The sequence below is a fragment of the Pipra filicauda genome, unplaced genomic scaffold (genome assembly GCF_003945595.2).
Source record: "Pipra filicauda isolate LSUMZ 115617 unplaced genomic scaffold, ASM394559v2 scaffold307_size998922_pilon, whole genome shotgun sequence".
Classification (NCBI taxonomy): domain Eukaryota; kingdom Metazoa; phylum Chordata; class Aves; order Passeriformes; family Pipridae; genus Pipra; species Pipra filicauda.
Genome location: NW_024104429.1, coordinates 624,151 through 645,908, shown reverse-complemented (window position 1 = coordinate 645,908; position 21,758 = coordinate 624,151). Strand labels below are relative to the sequence as shown.

The 21,758-nt window shown below is 46.6% G+C and overlaps 1 protein-coding gene across 3 annotated transcripts in view; it reads right to left on the bottom strand.

Annotated features, from left to right (window-relative positions):
- INTS9 (integrator complex subunit 9) overlaps positions 1-21,758 on the bottom strand; it is a 62,566-nt gene continuing 40,808 nt past the window's right edge. For 2 of the 3 annotated variants that reach the window (XM_027733476.2, XM_039383386.1), the window contains 6 exons: positions 20,953-21,124; positions 16,006-16,130; positions 14,645-14,812; positions 3,965-4,063; positions 2,594-2,731; positions 1-1,638 (listed from right to left, as the gene is read on the bottom strand). In XM_027733476.2, the coding sequence (XP_027589277.1) occupies positions 1,462-1,638; positions 2,594-2,731; positions 3,965-4,063; positions 14,645-14,812; positions 16,006-16,130; positions 20,953-21,124 (879 nt within the window). In that variant the 3' untranslated portion in view covers positions 1-1,461. Of the gene's footprint in view, positions 1,639-2,593; positions 2,732-3,964; positions 4,064-14,644; positions 14,837-16,005; positions 16,131-20,952; positions 21,125-21,758 lie in introns of all 3 variants that reach the window. The other variant, XM_039383385.1, reaches the window with a different exon arrangement.

The window sequence follows — 21,758 nt, the reverse complement described above, 5'->3', positions numbered from 1 at the left end:
AAATATTCCCAATTCTTTTATTCCATCTTTAAGTGACAGTGAAGAAGCTGAGCTGCTGCAAATGCTGCAAAACCCTCAGGAGGATTCATGTTACTGCAACAAGTGTTTTATCCCATTCATGATCCTGTTTCTCACACACAAAGTGAAGGTGTGGATGCTGGGATCTGTGCATCCAGTCCACCAGAAATCCTTAATGGGATGTGGGAATTCCAGTGGCAAAAGGGTTTTATTGCAGGGCTGTTCTTGCCCTGCCCCAACCACCCCAAAGCCATCGACTGAAGGAGCAGTTGTGTTTCACAGGACACAGTGGATGTGGAATGGGCATGGAGATGCTTTTACAAACCCTGGGATGTGCTTCCCCCTTGGCAGTCTCACTAATGCTTTTTATTTTTTTGACACCAAATAAATACAAAACAACCCAATAAAAACCAAACAGCCGTAAATCCCAGAAATCGGTCGCCTGTGAAAGCAAAACTATTGACTAAGTTTAGGCCCCCAAAATATGTGATTTGGGGAGGGAAAACCCTCCCCAGGTCTGCAGTACAGGTGGCTTTGTGTGAATGACTCAGTGTTCCACCCAGGATTTGGGATGTGGGGGCTGGAAGGACAGTTTTTTGGAAGGTAGAAACAAGAGGCACTTAAATCTCCAAGGTTTTTTATGAGCACTAGGAATGTAACCACTTTATGGACTCCCCTAAGTGTCTTCCTGAGGTATTTCCTCCCCTGATGATGGAGGAAACCAGCAGGAACCAGCTTTAGTTTGGCTCAGTGAAGAGCTTGGAGCTCCGTGGACAGATGTGGTTATAAGAGGTGAAGCTGCAGCATCAACAAACACCTGGAATTCCTAAAGGATAAAGCTTTTCCAACATCCCTCTGCTTGTGCAGGGAATGGCCAGGCCCTTCCCATATTCCACATGTCCATCAGACCCCCCTTTTCTGCTTTTATTTCTACAATCTTTGCCTCACCAGCTTTCTGATCCTCCTCGTGCCAGTGCAGTACACGTGTCCAATGTGGATGGAGGACAGGAAAAACTGGATCTGGTGACTGGGAAGAAACAGTGGGAGGAAAAACAAATCTCTCAGGCCATTGTTTCCATATTCCTACAGAGTTTTGTCAGGGGAAGGACGGGGGCAGACACTGCTGAGGGTCACACAGAGGAGCAGCAGTTTACCCTGGTGCTGTTCACACGCACTGGAGTTAATTCACTCTGCAGTTCGTGGCTCCTGGAATATTCCAACTCCCAATTTTACACAACAGGGATCTCCTCCAAAGTATTCCAAAACAGCTTGAAAATAAGATTTAAAAAATAGGCAAATATTAAAAATACTTCCTTGCTTCTCCATGAAGGGGAAGGTGGTTTCTTGTTCTCTTTGAATCCCCAAATCCAATCTCTCACCAGAGAGCTCTGAGTCTCCCCGCTCTGGGCTCTCTCCTTGCAGGAGCAGTGGGATGTCCAGGAGCTAAAACTTCTGCAGGAATTTGAGGACCAGGTCTCTCAGTTTGACCCTCAGAGGCTCATCATTGTCACAGATGATGTGTGTGGAGTCCTCCTCGAGCTGGATGAGGGTCTCGGCCTCCTGCAGCAGGACAATGTGGCCCTTGGCCGTGTCCTCCACCTTCACGTCGCTGAACCCGTGCTGGGGTGGGGAGGGGGGAAGAGAGGGATGTTACCACAGCTCAGGAAAACAGGGAGAGATGAAAACCCAGGGCACAGGGGAGAGGATGAATTTCATGGGATCATGGAATGGTCTGGGTTGGAAGGGAGCTTAAAGCTCAGCCAGTTCCAACCCCGACCTTCCACTAGCCCAGGTTGCTCCAAGCCCCGTCCAACCTGGCCTTGGACACTCCCAGGGATGGGGCAGCCACAGCTTCTCTGGGAATTCTATTCCAACCCCTCACCACCCTCACAGGGAAGAATTTCTTCCCAATATCCCATCTATCCCTGTCCTCTGTCAGTGTGATCCATTCCCCCTTGTCCTGTCCCTCCATCCCTCGTCCAAAGTCCCTCTCCATTTTTCTTGTAGCCCCTTCAGGTACAGGAAGGCCACAGTCCTGCCCTTTTTCCTGCTATTTTTCTCCCAGAAGTCATTCAGACAAGGACAAGGCTCCTCAGAGCAGCAACCAACTGCCTGTAAGCTCAGCCACTAAATCCCCCATCCTGCAGCTCCCCAGAAAGCTGCTCCACCAGTGGAGACATTCCCAGGATCTCTTCTTCACTTGGTCACCTCCCTCTCACAGAACTTGTGGAAATGTAAATGCTTTTGAGAATTCCTCCCCACTGTTGAAGTTTACTGGAAATCAGCTGCTGAATCCAAAAAGTTACGTGGGGAAATTCACCCACCCAGAGTGACCCAAAAGCTCTGCTTCCATGGGAAAGCAGGAGGGAATGACTGACATGAAACCTCTATAATCAGGACACGACTCCACGGGGGACTATTCCCTCCAGGCACTTTCCATGGAATACTTTGCTAACCCAGCCCTTCTCCACTGCAAGCTACACTAGAATTATTTCCCCCCTCTCTGCCACCAAAGCAGCACATCTGAGATTAACAGAAATCTGCTGGATCCTCCCTTGCCACCAACAATCCTCACCTTTTCCAGAGTCTGCACAAACTGGTCCACAGGAATGGAGCCGCTCAGCAACGACTTCAGAGCTTTACACTCCGGCACATCATCACTCACTCGCTTCCTCTTCTTGCTGGCAGGAGGTTGGGGAGGCTTTGGAGGGAGCTGATGGATGAGAAGGTGCACAGGGGAAAAAAAAAAATCACACTCTGAAGGATGCAACAGGTTGAGAAATGGGCAAGTTCAGAGAAATACTCAGGGAAGGAGAAAAAAGGGATGTCAAGAGAATGCTGGCCTTGGAAAATGAGTCTTCAGGAAGAAGTTGGACAGACAGGGAGGGGGTGGCAGCTGCTGCAGTGACTGGAGTCACTTCACCAATCCCACCATTTCCCTGTTGGCTGGTGGGACTGTGTGCTTGGATCATGTCATTTGGGAATTAATCACTCAGATGATGCTGGGATCATAAACTGAGTTTTGGGGCTTGCCTACACAGGGGCTCTGCCTAACTCCAGAGCTCCCAGGCTCAGCCAGTCCTGACAGGTACCACTGGGCTGGCTCAGCTCCAGCCATTTATGAGGGCTCTGGCATTTTAAGGCCAGGTCTAAGTTTATTTGGCAGAAGGAATCTGAGTAAATGAACAACACAAAGGACAAAGCAGGCTCAGACCAATTCCACTGCAACAATTCCATTTTCCCAGCGCTGCTCGGTGTTTCTAGGGAACAGACTTGGAAAGAGAAGGACAGTCTGTCTGCTGTGCACTGACACAAATCCTGAACCCAGCTCTCTGTCCCTGCATTAAAGACAATTCCATCCTGGGCCCTCTTCCCAAGCATGCTGGGCCCAGGAGGAGAAGGGCTCTTCACTGAGTCCCTGCAGGCTCGTGTATCCAAGGAGAAAGGGGATCAGGACATCACCTCCTCCTGAGGAGCACTAATGCCAGGAATTCCACTGCCAGCCTGAGGGAGGTGGCAGGAAGGGATGTAACACGTTGTACAAGGATGTACAACCTGCCTCCTGGGGAACAGGACAACTGAAGGCACAGTCCCTTCCCAGGTCTGATGTTCCAGGTCATCTCTCTCCTCTGACCCTCAGCTCAGAGTCCACAGGAGACTGACTGATGCTGCTCCTGGTTATGGAAGAGAGCAGGATGATTTGTAGCCTCCCTTCAGGAATAATCTCACTTCCCCTTTTATCTCAGCCAGGCACATGGCCAAGGAAAAGAGGGCAGAGAGATTTATTTGCATCCCACTCCCCACTCCACGTGTAATTCCTCACTGGCACAGCCTCGGACAAGGATCTGCTCCGGTGGGGAAGGAGCTCCTCATGAGGACAGCTGAGATCCCAGATGGCAGGAGAGCCAGGTAAGGATATTTTTCCCCCTTTCCCACTGTCCTGTACCTGCAGCACGTGCTTGTTGTCCTTGGTGTGCAGCACAGCAGAGACTGTTGCCAAGGAAATGCCAGGCTTGATCTCCAAGGGCACGAGGGAATCTGCAAGCTGGAGCAAAAGGAGATTTTGGTCAGCAGGTGAGAAGCTCAGAATGTGCCTGAGCCCAGCTGTGATTTAAACTGGCAGCAAGGTGTTTTTAAACATGGACTAGTGAACTGTGAACACAAACCCACTGATACAGTGACAGAGGGCTCCTCTTACCTGCCCAGCTCTCCTTCCAGCTCCTAAAACTATGGATTTCATAGTGGGATCAGAGGTTTTCAGTGACCAGGGCTGGTCTCAGAAACCAGAAAAAAATAAAGAGAATCCTTGTTTAAAAAGGCAACTTCATTAATAATTTTAATTGGTGAAGTTAATGATCTAACTCAGCATCATTTATTATGTTTGTTACGTGGATGGGCAATGAAAAACCAAAGAGAGTTTCCTTCAGTTCCTGACTGCTGAATACCTGGAAGCAAAGGATTTGTCCTTAAAAACCCAATGGCTCTGTTGATTACTTTGAAATTATTCCTTACAATGCTGCACAAAAACCCTTCCACTGCCTTTTACACAATTCTTCCCTGAAAGACATAAAATTTAGTCTTGGCTACACCTTTGGATCCAGTGGCAACGTCCCAGACCTGGCTCTTCAGGTACCAAAACGCTGCTGAGCTCCCTGGTCTGCTGCAAATTCCAACCATGCAGGTGATCACTCAGTCACTGCAAACCTCTAATCCTTGTGGATACAGAACCAACTGAACTTGACTTCAGAACACCCCACTTCTGGTCTGATCCTTTTGCTATCAGAGCACTGAGAAGGTTTTCCTGTTGGCTTTCGTTGTGGCAAAGCTCAGCTACTTTTAATGACTTCTGAAAATCTCACCCACCACTATTTAAGGCTGCAGGAACGTTTTGAGAGCACCTCCTTGCAATAACCCAGTTGGTGTGTTGGAAAAAACGCAGGCTGCATTAAAAATCCCTCAATTTTGTACATATTCAGACCTGGTGAACCTTAGAAATCCAAATTTCAGGGATTGCTGTCACTCTGGGACTCTTCACAACGTTTAAAGCAGGCCATTTTAGTACAGCCTTCACAGTTTGTTGTTGAAGGCTGAGAGAATGAAAATATAATGATAATCATTGCTTCAGATTTCTCCTGGGACCTAAAAATAGCAACACTTGCAGCAGTGTGTGTTCTGCACTTGGCTGTGGTCGAAGGCACTTCCCATTCCCACCACATCCCAGAGGGAGATCGATACAAAGTGGGATCTAATGAAGAGCAAAGTGACAAACACTGTGAAGGGAAAGATCTTTAAAAAACAGGGAGCTGCTCAGAATCGAAGTCTGCTGCCACTGAAATATCTGGATATGAACGTCTGTGCAGGTTTTAACCACGCAGTTGCTAAACAGCAACACTTAAATTATTAACATCAGAAAGCCAGTGAGACAGACACTGGTTTTTATTTCCTCCAAGATGCTGCTGCAGCCCACAGCCCTCTCCGTGTGCCAGCCAATCCTTTTATTATAGAAACTCACTGACCCAAACCAAAAGGGTCATTTAATCACATCCAGTAATTCACCCTCCAAGGCCAGACAGCTCTGCTGCACTCCTTTCTGCACTCCTTTCAGCTGACCTCCTGCACACAGAAATCACAGAACTCTTCCCAAAATGCTGCATTAAAGGAACCCTTTTCACAGGGACAGCAAGTCTTGCCTGCACTCCAAGCTACAGCCACTCCACGTCTCCCCTCACAAGCTGTTTCAAACTTTAATTCCCCCTTTTGCAGCCAGGAAACCGTGGCTTATTTCAGGGTTGAATTTGTCCAACTTGCAGCTGCTGGATCTCGTTCTGCCTTTGTGTGTGAGATTGAAAAGCCCCCCACCACGCAGCAATAAATGAGTCTTCCTTGCAGTCATTATCACGAGCCTGGTGTCACATGCTGGCACCAGGAAAGGCACAAAAGCAGGGACACTGAGAACTAACAGCACATTAATCAGTCCCCTGCCTATGGATGAGCACTTGGACTGCCTTAAGACAAACTTGTGTGTGCACTGTTTCATTTTTTAGCTCGTCCACCCATGCTAAACCAGAGTAAAGGCATTTTTACTGTTGAATCTTTGCTGGAGGGATTGTGTTTTCCTCAACAAAATGGGATTTGACACACACCATGTGAGCCCAAACACCATTGTTGGCCAAACTACAGTTGTTGAGAAAGAAGAACACGGGTTAGGCCACTCCTAAGTCTCTACTAAGGCCTTCAACAGGGACAGGTTTAAGTTTGCAAGCTGTCTTCAGTCATCAGCCAAAAATCCTCCTGTTGGCAATGAGGGGCTGAACAAGGGCTGGGGATGGACCTGAAACTCTTACAGTAGAAAATAAAACTGAGGCTGAAAAATCAGTGAATAAAATCAGGGGAAGACCAGAATTTTAGCACATGTGAGGGATTTTCCCAGGGACAGACAACCAGTATTTTAATGGCCAAGTTGCAGTGATTTCTTCCTAGATTTTGGGGACACCTCTCCAAACTTCACCTCTGGGGAAGGTGCAGGAAGCCTGACCCAGCAGGGAGAGGCAAAGTTTGAGCTGAGTGGGGTGAGCTGGATCTTCACCCTCCAGGACCAGAACAAAGAGGGAGCACAGCAAAGTTCACCAGGAATTAAAACCCCCTCAACTTTCAGGATCTGAAATCACCGATGTGTCCATCAGATTACAGCACGTGTATTCAGAGAGGGACCCAGCTGGGTCTTTACATCAACACTTAATGTGCTTTTTTCCCAGGTTTGCAAACTGCACAAATGTGTGATCTCTGCATTAGAGGTGGGAGCCAGAGCTGCTGCTCTGGGTCAAACCAGAGAAACCAAAGCCATGAAACAGAGCTGTGACACCACTGGGCAGGACAGACCCCAGTTTGGACTCAACACCCTGCAAATCCTCAGGAAAAATAAGGCAAAAAAGGAAGTTGTGATACATTCCTTGGGCAGGGATCAGTTTTGTTCAGCTTGTGCAGTGCCCAGTCTTGAGGCTATTCCCAGTTTTTATTAATGACCTCAGCAGAGGTCGAGGAGAGTGTTCAGAAGGTCCCACTGGAGCTGGTAGAGGCACCTTCAACAGATGAGTTGAAGAACTGGAGTGAGAAAAACAAGCTGAAATTCAACAGCATGAAATGCCAGGCCAGAGACTGGGCTGATACAGAGAATTTCAGCTGCTGGAAAGGACAGAGGTGAGGGGTCCAGGTTTATTAGTCCATCCCATAAGAACTGGGAGTGACACAGCCAAATTAAACCGTGGAAAAGCCAAATTAAACCTCAGAAAATATCAGGTAATTCTTGCAGAGATGAGCCATCACTATTATATTGAGCCCAGCAAGATCCCATCTGAACTACCTGGAAATTGTGGGTAATTTCAGCTCAAGTAAGATATTCTGAAGGGTAGACTGGGGCAGGAGAAGCTGCCTGGTAAGAGGGAACTAAATGTCTTGGCAAAAAGAAAGCCCAAAGGGAGAATTTGATTATTCTAAATGAACACCACAGGGAAAATACCAACAAAAGGGGAAATGTATTTATGCTAAAACATGGTGTTAAGAATAAATGTGTGCAGGCCAGCAGCGAGTATGTGTGGGCTGGAAATGAGGAGGTTTCTGGCCATCAGAGACAGTGGGGGTCTGAACAGCATCGAGTGGGAACAGCAGGGGCAAAAGTCTCTGTAATTTGGAGCCAGAGTTTTACATTTTTTGAGGCACATTATAAAGACTATTAGTAAGTGCAGCTGGGTTCTGGCCAGGTAATCCCTGAGGGCACTTCCATTTCCAGGTGGGAATGGTGGCTCACAACCTGAGGGCTTGCCAGATTTGAAGAGATTCTTACCCACATCCCAGGCCCTAAACAGGATGGAAGTTGGATGAGACAGAAAAATATCCTCTCCCAATTATTAGAGAAACCCAAGGATTTTAAGATCCTGATTTCAGGAAAAGCCTGACTTCAGATATAGCCCACCAAGCCCTGGAGATCAGAGTTTATTCATAGAGGGTTTTATAAAAGCTAGTCCTCAACAAAACCTAAAAAGAGAAAAACCTGCTTTACCTCCATCCCTCCGCTCCCCTTGCTCCTCACACACACCAGATCCAGTTTCTGGAGGCAGAAAAGCATCTTCCCACTGTATCTCTGATTGGAAAAGATTGCCCAAATATTCCACCTGTTCAAATGCAGTGCAGCAGCCCTTTCACAAGCAGGGAGGATCTGTAGAGTCAGTTTTGTAAAACAAAAAGAAAAACCATGGTCTTCATCCTGTCAGTTAAATTTGGGTGGTGATGTGAGGAGGGGAAGACAATTTACCTCATCTCCTACCTCCCTGCCTCCTCTTATGCTTTCACTTTTTAAGAACCAGGAGCTCTGTTGTCCAGCCCCTTGTAACCAGACAGAAGAGATTTTAGTGTGGGCAGGAGAATCCAACAGATCCAGCCCTGGCTTTCTTTATACCCCCCCCTGCTAAATCCGGGTCTGAGTGCAGGAATTCTGCAAGTATCAGATCCTGCAGGGGGAACAAAAGACGTGTGGTCAAACACATGGAGCCAAGGGGAAAGGGCTGGAGATTTAAATATTCCTGTGGCTTCCTGACCAGCAAGCATATGGAACACGCTGCAGGCAGGATGGGAGCTGGGGAATCTTGCTAATGAGACTTAAAGGAAGAAAGGCTTTTCCAACAGAGAAGAGCATCCCAGAACTAAGGGCATCTGTCTGATCATCAGTGGGCGATCTGAGTCACATCTTGTTGGGGTTTCAGCCTCACATTTTACACAATCCAAGTGGTTTTAGTGGGATAATTCAGTTGTTAAACAAAGCCCAACTTAATGGATCTGCCAGTTGCTGTGGATCTCCCAAAATTCTCTGTGGAGCAGATTTTGAAGTCTCATTAACTTCAGTGGATGAAGAATCGTGCCATAAATAGCCAAGGGTTTGGCTATTACTGCTTGCAAATCTTAACTTTGGGCTTCCCCAGAGCTGATATCCAGTGGAGAAATAAAAGGCAGAAGGGGTAATCTGCAGTTTTGAGCAAGGAAACAAACCTCTTCTTTTCCATGTAAATGTTCCATGTGCAGCTAATGGACCAGGGCTCTGGATCAGCACGAGGAACTTTGTCCCCAGAGCCTGGAAACCAAACCAGTACTGAGCAACCAACAGGGAATAATCCCAGTTGGGAGTCCAAGCAGTAGACTCAGGACTACCACTGTGGCTTTTTGCCAAGCCTGTGCCAAAAGACAGTTGAAGGAGGTATTTAAGAAGTGTAATGAAGCAGATTTATGGCTGTTTAATGAAGCTCTTCCCCAGTAGCTCGGGAGCAGGGAACAGTTGTTTGAAGAACTTACAAGGGGATAGTGGAAAACAGAACCAGCAGAGGCAGAAAACAGCCTCAGACTGGAATGAAAAATGACAGGTAGGGGAAGCAAGGACATGAAATATCTTCAAAGTAAAGGCAGGCAGCTTGCAGATGCAAAAGATGAGTCATTTGAAAGATATAAAAATGGCATAAATCAAAATATTCAAAATACAGTAACCAGTTTATGGGTCAGAATGTCAAGTCAGGATGTGATGTTGTTGTTGAAGCTGGTTGGGAAGAGAGAGGTGACTGCCTGGCTAGAAAGGAGTGTTATTTTAAAGCCAGCCATCAAAAATGAAAGGAAAAACAAATCCAGACATTAATGTAGGCAGGCAAAGGCAGGCTGGGAGCAGGAAAGCAGATCCCAGTTTCATCTAACTAAACAGGACAATCTGTGGATAAGAGCAACCAGAGAAATGGTACAGCAAAAAAAAAAAGGGCAAAGGAAATGAAGGATAACACATTCCAAGCCCACAAAAGAGGGGAGGAAGGAGCAGAATTCCCCAAGGCTGAATGGCCAGGAGAGAAGAGACATGGGAATGAGGTGGGAGACAATTTGAGGAAGAAAATGAGGGCTGATTGCTCTGAACACCAATGATGTAAATCAGGAGGACAACAGACTGCTCTGGGGTCTGCCTTTGTCCAGGAAAAGGTTGGTAAAAGCTGGGACAAGAGCAGTTGTGGTGGAATGTTAAAAGGAGAGGTCAGTTGTGGTGGAATGTCAAAAGGAGAGGTTGAACTGCTAGAAAAAAGGAGAGACCCAGACAATTTTACAGTGGATTCAGTGAGCTTGGGGCTGCAGGGAGGGATGAGCAGCAAACAGGCAGGTTGTGTTTAATTTACTTTGTGTGAGATTGTGGCACAGGGACACCAGGGGGAATAGTCAGGGGGAAAGGAACAGAGAGGTCGGGAGATTGGACAATGTCAGCGATTATTGGCAATATTGGTGACTCCCTTATTTTGGGGTCACCAAAATAAGCTGAGGGTCAGAAGAAAGTCATAAATTAAAACTCCTCAGTCCCTGAAACCCGAAGGACATTGGAGAAGTAAGATAAAAGCATAAAAAGAGAAGTCAAGACAAGGGAATGGGGAGGGTGGAGTGAAAGCTCCATAACTCTAACAGAGCCGAGTGCTGCTTCCCTAATTCCCTCTGCAGTTTCCCTCCATGCCAGGCTGTGCCTTGCACATTCACAGCCTCCCATACTGGGCTGTGTCCTGAAGAACTTGCAAATAGAGTATTTTAAAAACACAGAGCCCTCGGTGAAGTGTCTGCTGCCACACCAAGTGATCCGCACCATTGTTCAGCTGTAATTAAACTGCAGGCACATTATTTGCTCAAACACTACTGTTTAATTTTATCTTTTTGCTCCAGAAGGTGTTTTCCATTTTCCCATCGTTGTGCCGTGAATAGACAATGCCTAACCAATTTCCAGGAAGCAGTCTTTTCTTTTTTTTTTCTTTTTATTATTATTATTTTTTAAAGTGAAAGGCAGATGCTGGGAAGAACAAATTAGTTCAAGTGTAAAGGTTTCCACAATCCCTCTGAGAGCCATTCCAGCCTGATGCCTTGGGACTGTTAAAACCTCTCTCCAAACAAAGGCTGCTGTGAGTGTAAATCTCATTATCATACAACAGCCCTGCTTGACCTGCCTTTGCTCCTCGGTGAAGTGATTGAAATGTAGACAAGCTCCAGCAGTAAAAGTAAATTTACATTAGTCTGACAGGCCAGAATCTGAATCACTGCAACAGTTTTGCAAAGGGAATTTCACACCACCAAACCCTCAGTCTGAACTGACTTGAAGCCACTCTGAGCCAATTCTTTGGTTTCCAGAAACTGGAAGAATCCAGACAGAAGTTGGAGCACATCCCCGCTGGGAAGGGGCTGTGGATTCAGGAGAGGGCTCTGATCAGGACTTCACTGCAACAGCCTTTCTTTTATGAGTGTAAATAAACACAAATCCTTGCCCTGGAGCAGATCTACCAATGACTTGTTTTTCCAGGGCGGATTTCATAATTCCACGTTGAGCTGACATGGTTTTGACAAATAACAAGCCACTGCAAGGTTCACTGGGAGCTATAAAATACCCTTTTCAGTTGCCACTTGAGCCTTCCCTGAACCCCAGGGCTGGTGGCAGCCTGAATGAAACAAATGCCCTTTCCTTGTAGTGTAGAAATTCCCGTATGTTTAGGAACCCTAAAGAGTCTTCCTGGATAAAACTACTGAAAAGGGGACATTAAGCAACAAATACTCCCCACCAGGGAGCCTCATGTCCTATCTGCAATCCTGTCTTGCACACCCCACTCAGTAGAAAGGGAGATTACACTGAGGTTTTGCCATGACCAGGTAGATCCCTGAAAAAGAACCAACAAGATCCCTCTTTGAGGGTGATTTGTAAATCCTGGAGCTGGGGAATGGCCCCAGTCTTGCTCTCAGGAGGGTCTTTTCAGGAGCATCATTACAGACCAAGGAGTTTTTGCAACATGTTGTTCAGTGTAGCTTTGGAACCAGGGAAAATGATGGAAGGGTTTGGGTGGGAAGGAACCTTAAAACTCATCTTGTTCCAATCTCCTGCCCTGGGCAGGGACACCTTCCACTATTCCAGGTTGCTCCAAGATCCATCCAACCTGGCCTTGGACACTTCCAGGGATCCAGGGGCAGCCACAGCTTCTCTGGGCAACCTGTGCCAGGGCCTTCCCACCCTCCCAGCCAGGAATCCCTTCCCAATCTCCCATCTCTCCCTGCCCCCTGGCAGTGGGAAGCCATTCCCTGTGTCCTGTCCTCCATCCCTTGTCCCAAGTCCCTCCCAAGCTCTCCTACAGGCCCCCCTGAAGTACTGAAAGGCCACAATAAGGTCATTCCAGAGCTTTCTCTTCTCTGGGCTGAACACTCAGCCTGGAGAACACCTGGACATGGAAAATTACAGGAGCTGTTTCTTCTTCCTGAGCACAGATTGCTTGGAAATTAGGTTGTTAGGGTAAAACAAAAAAGGCAGTTTCTGGGAATATTCCTGCCTGTGCAGGTTTCTGCTCAAACTCTCCAAGACAAAGTGAAAGCAACAGAAACCAGCCCTCATTTCCTTTGTGCTTCTTTTCCCAGGTTGGTGACTACCACATTCCCTACAGAGCATCCCCTCTCCCAGCAGTTTTGGGAAGTGCAGGAAGAGCTGGTATCCACCCCCTTCAGAGGTATGACACAAGGGACAGGCTCACAAGGGCTCATTTTCACTCTCACAGCTCAGGGGAAAACCCAAAGCTTCAGTGAAATCTAAATAAGAGCTGAGCCACCGGCTGCTGGATTGAGGATTTGTTTTGGTCGTGCTGGCTTAGGTTTCATAGGATCCAATAAAGATGCAAATTTCCCAAACAATTAAATATCCAGGCCATGATGGAGCTGCATCCAAGCATATTTGCCAATTAACCCCCCCTCCTTGTCTCCAAGCAGTGGGCTGGGCAGGCTCCCAGCAGAACGGGTGTGAAATGGTGGGAATGGGGGTCGGGGGCTGGCTGAGGGATTTGTCACCAGAGTCCCAGTTCTGTACTTCATATTTAGCTCAACTAAGAGTCCCTCCTCCCTCTGCTCTCTGAGGAAAAGCAGACTCACTATTCGAGTTTCCAAACCTGCTTGCAAAAAGCCACTGTCACCTTTGATCCAAGGACACATTTGTGCTGATTGGATTGTCAAAAAAATATTTTAAGCTCGTGTCTGTCGGAATGTGGGTCAGCCTTTGTGAGATGGGTACATTTGGATTTGATTTATGGGGTTAATGAATCATTAATAGATGTTGTGGGGATAAGTAATCCACATTTTAGATGCCTACAAGCAATCCATTAACCTGCTGGACTTCTGCAGCCTGTAGGAATTAACCATTTGTTGAAATTGTTGAAATACAAATGAGCCTTTTCACTGCTTCTTTAACATATGGCTGAACACTGCTCCTCACAGGGAAGGGTATTTGCAAGGAAGGAGAAAGACACCTCCTGACTACCAAGTCCCAGATTCCTGGGATCCTTTCCATGACTCTGGGGCACTAATTCAAACTAATTCACACCCATATTTAAACTGGAGGTGACCGGTTGCCTCACCTGTGGCTTGCAGTGATCACCCTTTGAATTGTGAGATGTGATATCCTTGCAAAGGACAATTCACCTGAACATATTTTTGCTTGCCCACTATCACAGAATCCCAGAATGGTTTGGGTTGGAAGGGACTTTAAAGATCATCCCATCCCACTGCCTGCCATGGGCAGGGTCACCTTCCACTATCCCAGCTTGCTCCAAGCCCTGTCCAACCGGGCCTGGAACACTTCCAGGGATCCAGGGGCAGCCACAGCTTCTCTGGGCAAGCTGTGCCAGGGCCTCCTCCCCCTCCCAGCCAACAATTCCTTCCCAATATCCCAAATAACCTTGCCCTGTGGCAGCGAGAAGCCATTCCTGTCCTGTCCCTCCATCCCTTGTCCTAAGTCCCTCCCCAGCTCTCCTGGAGCACCTTTAGGCACTGGAAGGGGCTCCAAGGTCCCTTTTCCAGGCTTAAGAGCCCCATCTCTCTCAGCCAGCCAGTTTTCAATTCCCATTAGCTGACACACTGAAATTCTCTCTCAAAAATGCTTTTTTCTTAGCCCTGCATTTGACAGAACGTGCTTTACAAGATCACAGTCACCAGTAAACCCCAGCCACAAGATTCCTTTAGTCAAAGGCTGCAAATATCTTCAGAACAAACATCTGTAGTTGTGAGGCTGCACCTCCAGGGCTGGGGGCAGTTCTGGGCCCCTCAGACAAGAGAGACATGGAGGGGTTGGAGATTGTCCAGGGAAGGGAATGGAGCTGGAGAAGGGGCTGGAGCAGCAAAAGAGTCTGAGAGAGCTGGGGGGGCTCAGCCTGGAGAAAAGGAGGCTCAGGGGGGACCTTCTGGTTCTCTGCAACTCCCTGACAGGAGGGGGGAGCCGAGGGAAGTTGGGCTCTGCTCCCAGGGAACATGGGGCAGGATGAGAGGGAACGGCCTCAAGTTGCACCAGGCAAGGTTTAGATTGGATACTGGGAACAATTCCTTCATGGAAAGGGTGGTCAGGCATTGGAAGGGGCTGCCCTTGGAAGGGGCAGTGGTGGCGCTTGAGGACACGGCTTAGTGCTGACCGTGGTGGTGCTGCAGGTTGACCGACGGACTCGACGCTCTTAAAGGTCTTTTCCAACCTTAACAATCCCGTGATTCCTACAGGGGCTGCCGAAGCAGCAGCTGGGCTTTGCAGCCCCCTCTCTGTCCCCCCGGCGCAGCCACTCACGTCTGGCATGATCTCGATCTTCTCGTAGCGGCGCTTGTAGGGCAGGGTGAGCACCTCGGCGCGGCGGTAGGACATGGCCGGGGGCTGGCAGTCCACCATCAGGTCCGTGCGGTGCGACTGGGTGGGCGGGGGCTGCGTGTACTGCTCCGGGCACACCACGTGCAGGGGCTGCAAAACAGGAGGAGCCGTGTCCTTTTGGCATCAGTAGTTGCCATAAGGAGAGAAAAAAAATGAGAAGCTCGAGTAGCTTTTTCTTCCAAATCCTTTGTCGTCTACGCTGGGAAGTAAATGGCTGTAGTGGTGAAGGCCATCCCAAAATTGTCATGGAGATGTGTTAACATGCAAGGGAGGGCACTTGGTGTGTTCAGCTGTAGAAGAGGAGACTGAGGGGAGACCTCACTGCAGTTACAGCTTCCTCGGGAGGCAAAGAGGAGGGGCGGGCCCTGAGCTCTGTGGGGACCAGTGACAGGACCAAGGGAATGGACTGGAGTTGTGCCAGGGCAGGTTTAGGTTGGATCTCAGGGAAAGGTTCTTCCCCCAGAGGGTGGTTGGGCACTGAACAGGCTCCCCAGGGCAGTGGGCACAGCACCAAGGCTGCCAGAGCTCAAGGAGCATTTGGATGATACTCTGGGGCACAGGGTGTGACTCTTGGGGTTGGACTTGATGATCCTTGAGGGTCCCTTCCAGCTCAGCATATCCTGTGGGTCTGTGAAAAACATCAGCACAACAAGCAGCTCTTTGAGCTTTCATGACCTGTCAGAGATATGTTGACAGAGCAGAACCAGGCTGGTGGCCCCAAGGATCACTGCAGGATTTAAGGAAGGCAAAGGAGAAGACAAGTGATTCTGCAAAGTGTTTTGGAGACGGCATAACACACCAGGAAAAACATGGGAGAAGATGCTTATCCAAAAGCAGGCTGTGGCAATTCTATCAGTTGTGCAGTGACAAGGCAGAACAATGAGAGAAAATGATCCAGGAGGTTTGGAAGAATATGTGTGAAGTATCTCTGAGTTCAACAAGCTGAGGGCAAAACACAGGGAAAAACTCAGCCAGAAAAAAAATCTGGGTATTACTTTAATTATGTCATGAGTCAGAAAGCAAATTTCAGTAGAAACAAGTGAGATGGACAAGGAGAGGCCACTAAAGCCCAAAAGAGTCAAGGGGGGAATGCAGAGACTCCAAGAACCCTCTGGCCTTTTTCCCAGACCTTTCCCAAAGGAGAGCTCAATGCTCTGTGATGTCTCATGGAAAAAAAAAAGGTGGTGTCCTGATTTTTGTTTAATGTATCAGTTGTTCACAGTTGATTTATTTATTACAAGTGTGTGAAGAAACATAGGAAAAGGCAAGAGAAAAACCCTTACCTGGACTTCTTTGAGTAATTTAGACACCTGAATAAAATTGAGCCTTGTGTCAATGGGACAGTAAACACATTTCATTGCCAAGGGCTGATACGGAGCCAGAGCATCCAGGTAAGAGAAATCAGGCTCTGGAAAGAGAAATGTTGGAAACACTGAATGTTTATTAACAACAAACATGGCCCAATCCCTCTTGGATTCCACATTCAGGAATTAAAGGAGCTGTTGTTCAGCAATGTTAATTCTGTTACACATCTCTCTTCCCTTCCTCCTCCCCTCACCCATTATTTTCAATTAATTTGATGAAAATTACGCCCACAATTAGTCTTCCCTTAATCAAGCAACAGAGCAACACTATTCCATTTGAACATGTTACTGCATGATTTTTAAAGCAAATTTAATCATGACAAAAACACCACCTCTTCTTTTTAATCAGATCCTGTAAAAGAAGGCAAGATGTGTCATTTTGGGTCTCATAAGGTAACCCAAATGGCAGCCTGGTTTTCACTATGATAAAAATGCAGCATAAAGATCATATTGTTGTGTATATATATATATATATATATATATATATATATATCTTCTTCTGAATCTAAGTGCCAGGTTTAGACTGGTGGAAAAGCAAAGGGCCTTTCATTACTGACTTTTAAAAATCAGATGAGAGGTTTGCCAGGGAAAAGTCATGCACTGAATGGGCTCTTACTCACACAGAGAGAAATAAAACATTGACAATATTACAGAAAAAGACAATTTTTTTGGGGTGGATGACAAATGCAGATCTCAGGTGACCCCGTGTAGGGTACATGTAACCTCTTGATTCTGGGGGTCACCAACTAATGATGTGGAAATGCTTATGCCAGCACCATCTACCTGATAATTGTGGGATAGAGGACACAAAGGGAATGCTGGAGAAAGGCAAACTGGTATTAGCTTGATAAGGACAGAATGGGAAAAAGGGAAAGGGATGCATGAAAGCCTTATCTGCTGGATTATCCTGAACCAAAGGACACCCTGCAGGGTGAAGTGCAGTTCAAGCCTTGCTGGAGGCTTTTCTCTGGTACCTGCTCAGGCTGTGAAAGGAGGAACTTAAAGGAGACTGAAATTCAGAGACTTCACTCTGGATTTAACCAGATGTTCTTCCATCACCCTGAGCAGAGCACGGGGCTGGATTTCTCCTGGAGACAGCAAGGGAAAATCTTCAAATTTCAGCACCCAGCAGGACATCCAACATAAAGACAAGTTAATTGCTCTCCCAAAAATCTGCTGCTGGCTGAGCACCAGTGAGTGATGGGAGGATATTTACCCTGGGAGAGCAGAATATGGAGCCAGCCAAGGATACAGGAGTTTGGAGCTGTTAAAGGGATCATTTTCCCAGATTTAAAGCAATTGTCTGGGAACATTAAAGTGAGAAATATTAACGAGGACATCTTACAAGATGCCCCAAAAGCCATGAATCCACAAACATGAAATACAAATTGTGCTGGGCAAAAAGCCACGTTAGTTAAAAGCAGATGTGGTGGTGGCAGTGAAACAAAGCCTAAAAATATCCATGTAAAAATGGCATTTAGTGTCAGTTAAATTTAATAGCAGTGAGCAGAAGTTTAAAAATAGGAATACTGGGAAGGTAGCTAGTTGAAGAATGATCAGTGATCAATTAGGGTTAAATCAGAAGACATTTTAAAAGTCATAAGGGGAAAACAAAGTTTAAGTCAGGTCGAGCTCCTCCGTTAGAGATGTGACATGAAACAGAAAAAAGTAAGTTAAAAAAGTTATCAGAAGGAAGTTTTTCCATCCCATCTGAGGAGATTTGAGGCAGCACCTGCTCAGATTGAGTATTTCTGAGTCAGAGGCTCAGATAATGCACAGACATGGATTTTTGATCCTGCAATCCCAAACGGCTTCCAGCCCATAGTGTGTCTCTAGGAATGTAAGAGCCTTGGAAAAGTGAGAAATTCTAACAAGGGAATTCTAACACAGGACTTGGAAAATCTTCACATGTGAAAAACGTAACTTGAGCTGGTCTCAGCTCCTGTGACCCACAGGAACTGCTGTTCTGAAACCACCACAAATCCAAAGTCACCCGTCCGATGGCAAACTGTGCTTGTCAAGGACACACAGTGACTCTTCCTGACAGAATCACAGTTTTTTTCCCCAAGACTCCTGATTCACTGCTGTGTTGACACCGAGTTATAAAACCTTCCCCTGCACAGCACTGATGTGCCATGAGCTGGTTTAAGATGTCCAAGGGAGTTGGTTTTTAAGGCACTGCTGTGACTAGAGCAAGAAGCAGCTTCTTTGTACCGTGTCTCCTTCCAGAATTTCTTTGTGGCTCAGTGGTGTTCAATATTTTTAATCAATAATCTCCTCAATACTGCTCCAGCAGGGATGTTTGCAATGACAGGAGCCAGCAGAGCAGCACCACAGCTCACTCACAGCTGGGGTCCTGCTGCTGCTGCTTTAATCCATATTCTTGTAGTTGTTTTTTACATCACAGATTGGAAAGGTGGAGACTACCTGGCTCCTGTGGACTGAACAAGCAGTGTCATCGTTAACAATGCTGGATGGCCTGTAGTTTAAAGGTCTTAATTATTAGAAACCAGCTGAAATGTCATCTGCTCTCACAACTGCTTCAGTGGTTCTTTCATAACCACAGATTTTAGCTTAAACCAGAAAAATAATAAAATAATAAATTAACATTAATTTAGTATTAATGTAATTTTATTGGGTATCAATGCTTCAGATTTTCACTGGAGTTACCAAGAACAGAAGAATTTAATCTGCTGGGAATTTCTACAGACATAGATCACAGAATATTTTAGGTTGGAAAAAACCTCTAAGGTCACTGGGTCCAGCTGCCAAGCCCACCACTAAACCACGTGGTTTTGTTCCAGCTGAGGCATCTTTTCTTGAGGGAAGCCAAAAGTCTTTAAAACTGAGGTTGCAGAAGTAGTTTAATTTGGGTAAACTGGAAGAAAGGGACAATTTCTACTTCAAATATTAAATGGAAAAAGTAGGACTAGGAGTAGAGAGTCAGAAGGAAGTAGGAACATCCTGCCCAGTGGATGTGCCTCCAGACAGAGACAAAAGCCACGGACAGATGAATTTAGGAAACGAACCACCCGGAATCGCTGTGCACTCCAAGGTCACCCTATCAAAGCAGCTCTCAACTGGTGCTTTATTTGAAGTATAAAGTGGGAAAAAAATCTCCCAAGACCATGACCTGATGCACCCACGGGTTGTTAGGACTGACATTCCAATGCCTTTAACAACCTGCCAGGCTCTGACAGAAGTGCTCGACCGCCTCGATCCACAGAGGATTAGGATTTAATACAGAAAGGTCAACTGCCTCTTCCCTTCAAGAAGACACAGAATGAGAGTTCCTGCCATTAAAGGCCAGTTTCTGACACCCTGGGCAGCACACTCAGAACATGATTAATGCCACTGATTCCCCAGGGATTCATGAAGTGCACACCCCAGCAAAGGCTCTGCACACTCGGAATGGAAGTTCCAGCCAGAGCAGAATTCACTATTTCCAAGACAATGCAGATCTATTTTGCAATTTTACCAATTACAGTAATTAGGGCTTGTCTCCTGAACTACCTCCAGGGTCAGGAGGGATGGCATTGCAGCAGCTGTGGGACCACACAACATTTCAGCACAAACAGAGTCTACATTGAAGTGCCCAGCAGGAGCCCCCTCAAATCTCCCCTCCCCTTGCACAGGGCTAATTATACACTTTTAATCTCCCCAAATTGGTTCAGCAGTATCATGATATTGTGACACTTTTTGGTGTCAATATTATGAAAGACTTAAAGGGACTTGCTTAAAGAAGTTAGAAGGAAGGAAATAACCCTTTCCCAGCCCTCTTTGCTTTAGGACATTTTGTGCTTTCCAGCAGTTTTCCTATTCACTAAAAAGAGAAGGAAAAGAAGCTTAACAGCAGGACTCCATCCCACCCTTGCTGTGGGAGTAGTTTGATCCATTACTCAGGATTCTCCTCCCCATCACTCTGTCCAAGTCCCAAATCCACACCTTTCTTACCTGGATAAGTTAAATATAACACACCTCCCATCACACCAGAGCTGGTTAGACACAAAATCAGTAGCAACAGCCTAAAGGATTATTATTTGCCTTCTCAGATCTGAAGAATTCCCACTGTGGGTCCTGTTTGGATGACACACCAGGTATAAATACACCTGGACATCAGTTTGAGGGAAGGCCTGGAAGTATTTTTGAGCAGGGCCAGCACTAGAAGCAGACTGAGGGAAGTGGAGGAACTTCAAAGACCTGTTGTGCTTCTGAGGCGTTGGGAAAAAACAGCTGCCAAGGCATCAGCCAGAGCTGCACCTTCAGCTTCAGCTACAGAGGTGTCTGCCAGCCAAAAAGCATCCAAGGAAAAGCTCAACCAAAAGGGAGGAACAGCCCAGACCCCACTGCCAGGTCTGTGTGGGGGGCACACTTCTGAAGCAGCAGAGACGACAGAAACCTCTCCAGAAACACTCTCTGGTTGCCTGAGGTTTTGATGAAAGGGCAGGAGAAGGGAGGAGGAAAGGTTTGTGGTTCCAGTGGAATATGGAAAAGAAGTGTTTCTCTTTCCTGACGAGCATCAATTAGGTCTTGCCTGGGTTTAACTTGCAGCCAGCTGCTTTTAATTCAAAACTTCATTTCCTGTAGGCATTTTACTGCTGAGCAGAACAAAGCTCTTGCTCAGACGTGGCAGGAACGGGCTCTTGCAAGGCAAAGGTTGGCTCTGCAGGGCCACAGAGAATTAAATGGCACAATAATTACATTTGGCCCTAAGGTCAGTCCTGGGGTCTTAATTTAGATAAGCTGCTGCTGAAGTCAGAAACTTCTGCCCCAGAATAAATGAGTAAAGCCCCAGGGATGTGGCCACACTTAACCAGAGAGCACAACCTACTGTTAATTTGATAATGAGATCAGCATTTTACTTACCTGTGAAGATGACAGTGTTCAAGCTGGATTTTCCCCACAACTCCATGAAATGCACCACGTCCCCAAACCTCAGAGAGGGATGCCCAGTGAACACAACACAGGGCTGCTTGAAGTCATTGCTAAAGTCCCCATGGATGCTGGGATAATGCTTCAATTTGTTTGTCTGAATGAGCTGAAATAAAAACAAAAACCCAGACATGACCAGCTTTTCAGGCCTGTGTGCTTCAGTGTGTTTATTTACATGAGATTACAAATATCCTACAGTTTATTTCTAACTCGATCACAGAGTCCTTTCCTGCATATCCCTTCCATTTTCCAACAAATTCGGTCATGACTGTCCTAAATGTTATGAAAAGGAAGTCAGAGCATGGGGCCAGGTGCCTCCAAGTCCTTGCTCTCATTTCTTTGGTACCAGCAGTTGGTGACTGAGAGGAAACTCTGCAAACACTCCCTTGCTTAGAGTTTCCTGGAGTGAACAGAGAGCTCAGCTGCCAAATTCAAAATAAGCTGCTTTCTCCTCTTTGCCATGCCTGCAAAGAGCTCCAGGCACATGTTTAACCTGCTTTTCTTCCATCCCAGCAGTACCAGGCACTTGTGCCTTCAGCAGAATGTTGCCACGAGCTTTGCTGGTCTAAAGGGTTCCCACAAAGTCAAATCTGCTGAAAAAGAACAGACTGACTTGCCCTTCCTTAACTATCTCTGAAAATAGTGATAAAAATGAATTAGGAGCAATAAGATGTCTAGCAAACAGTGCAATCAGCTCTGCAGGTGGAACAGATTTCTTTACTGAGATGGAGTTTATTTAT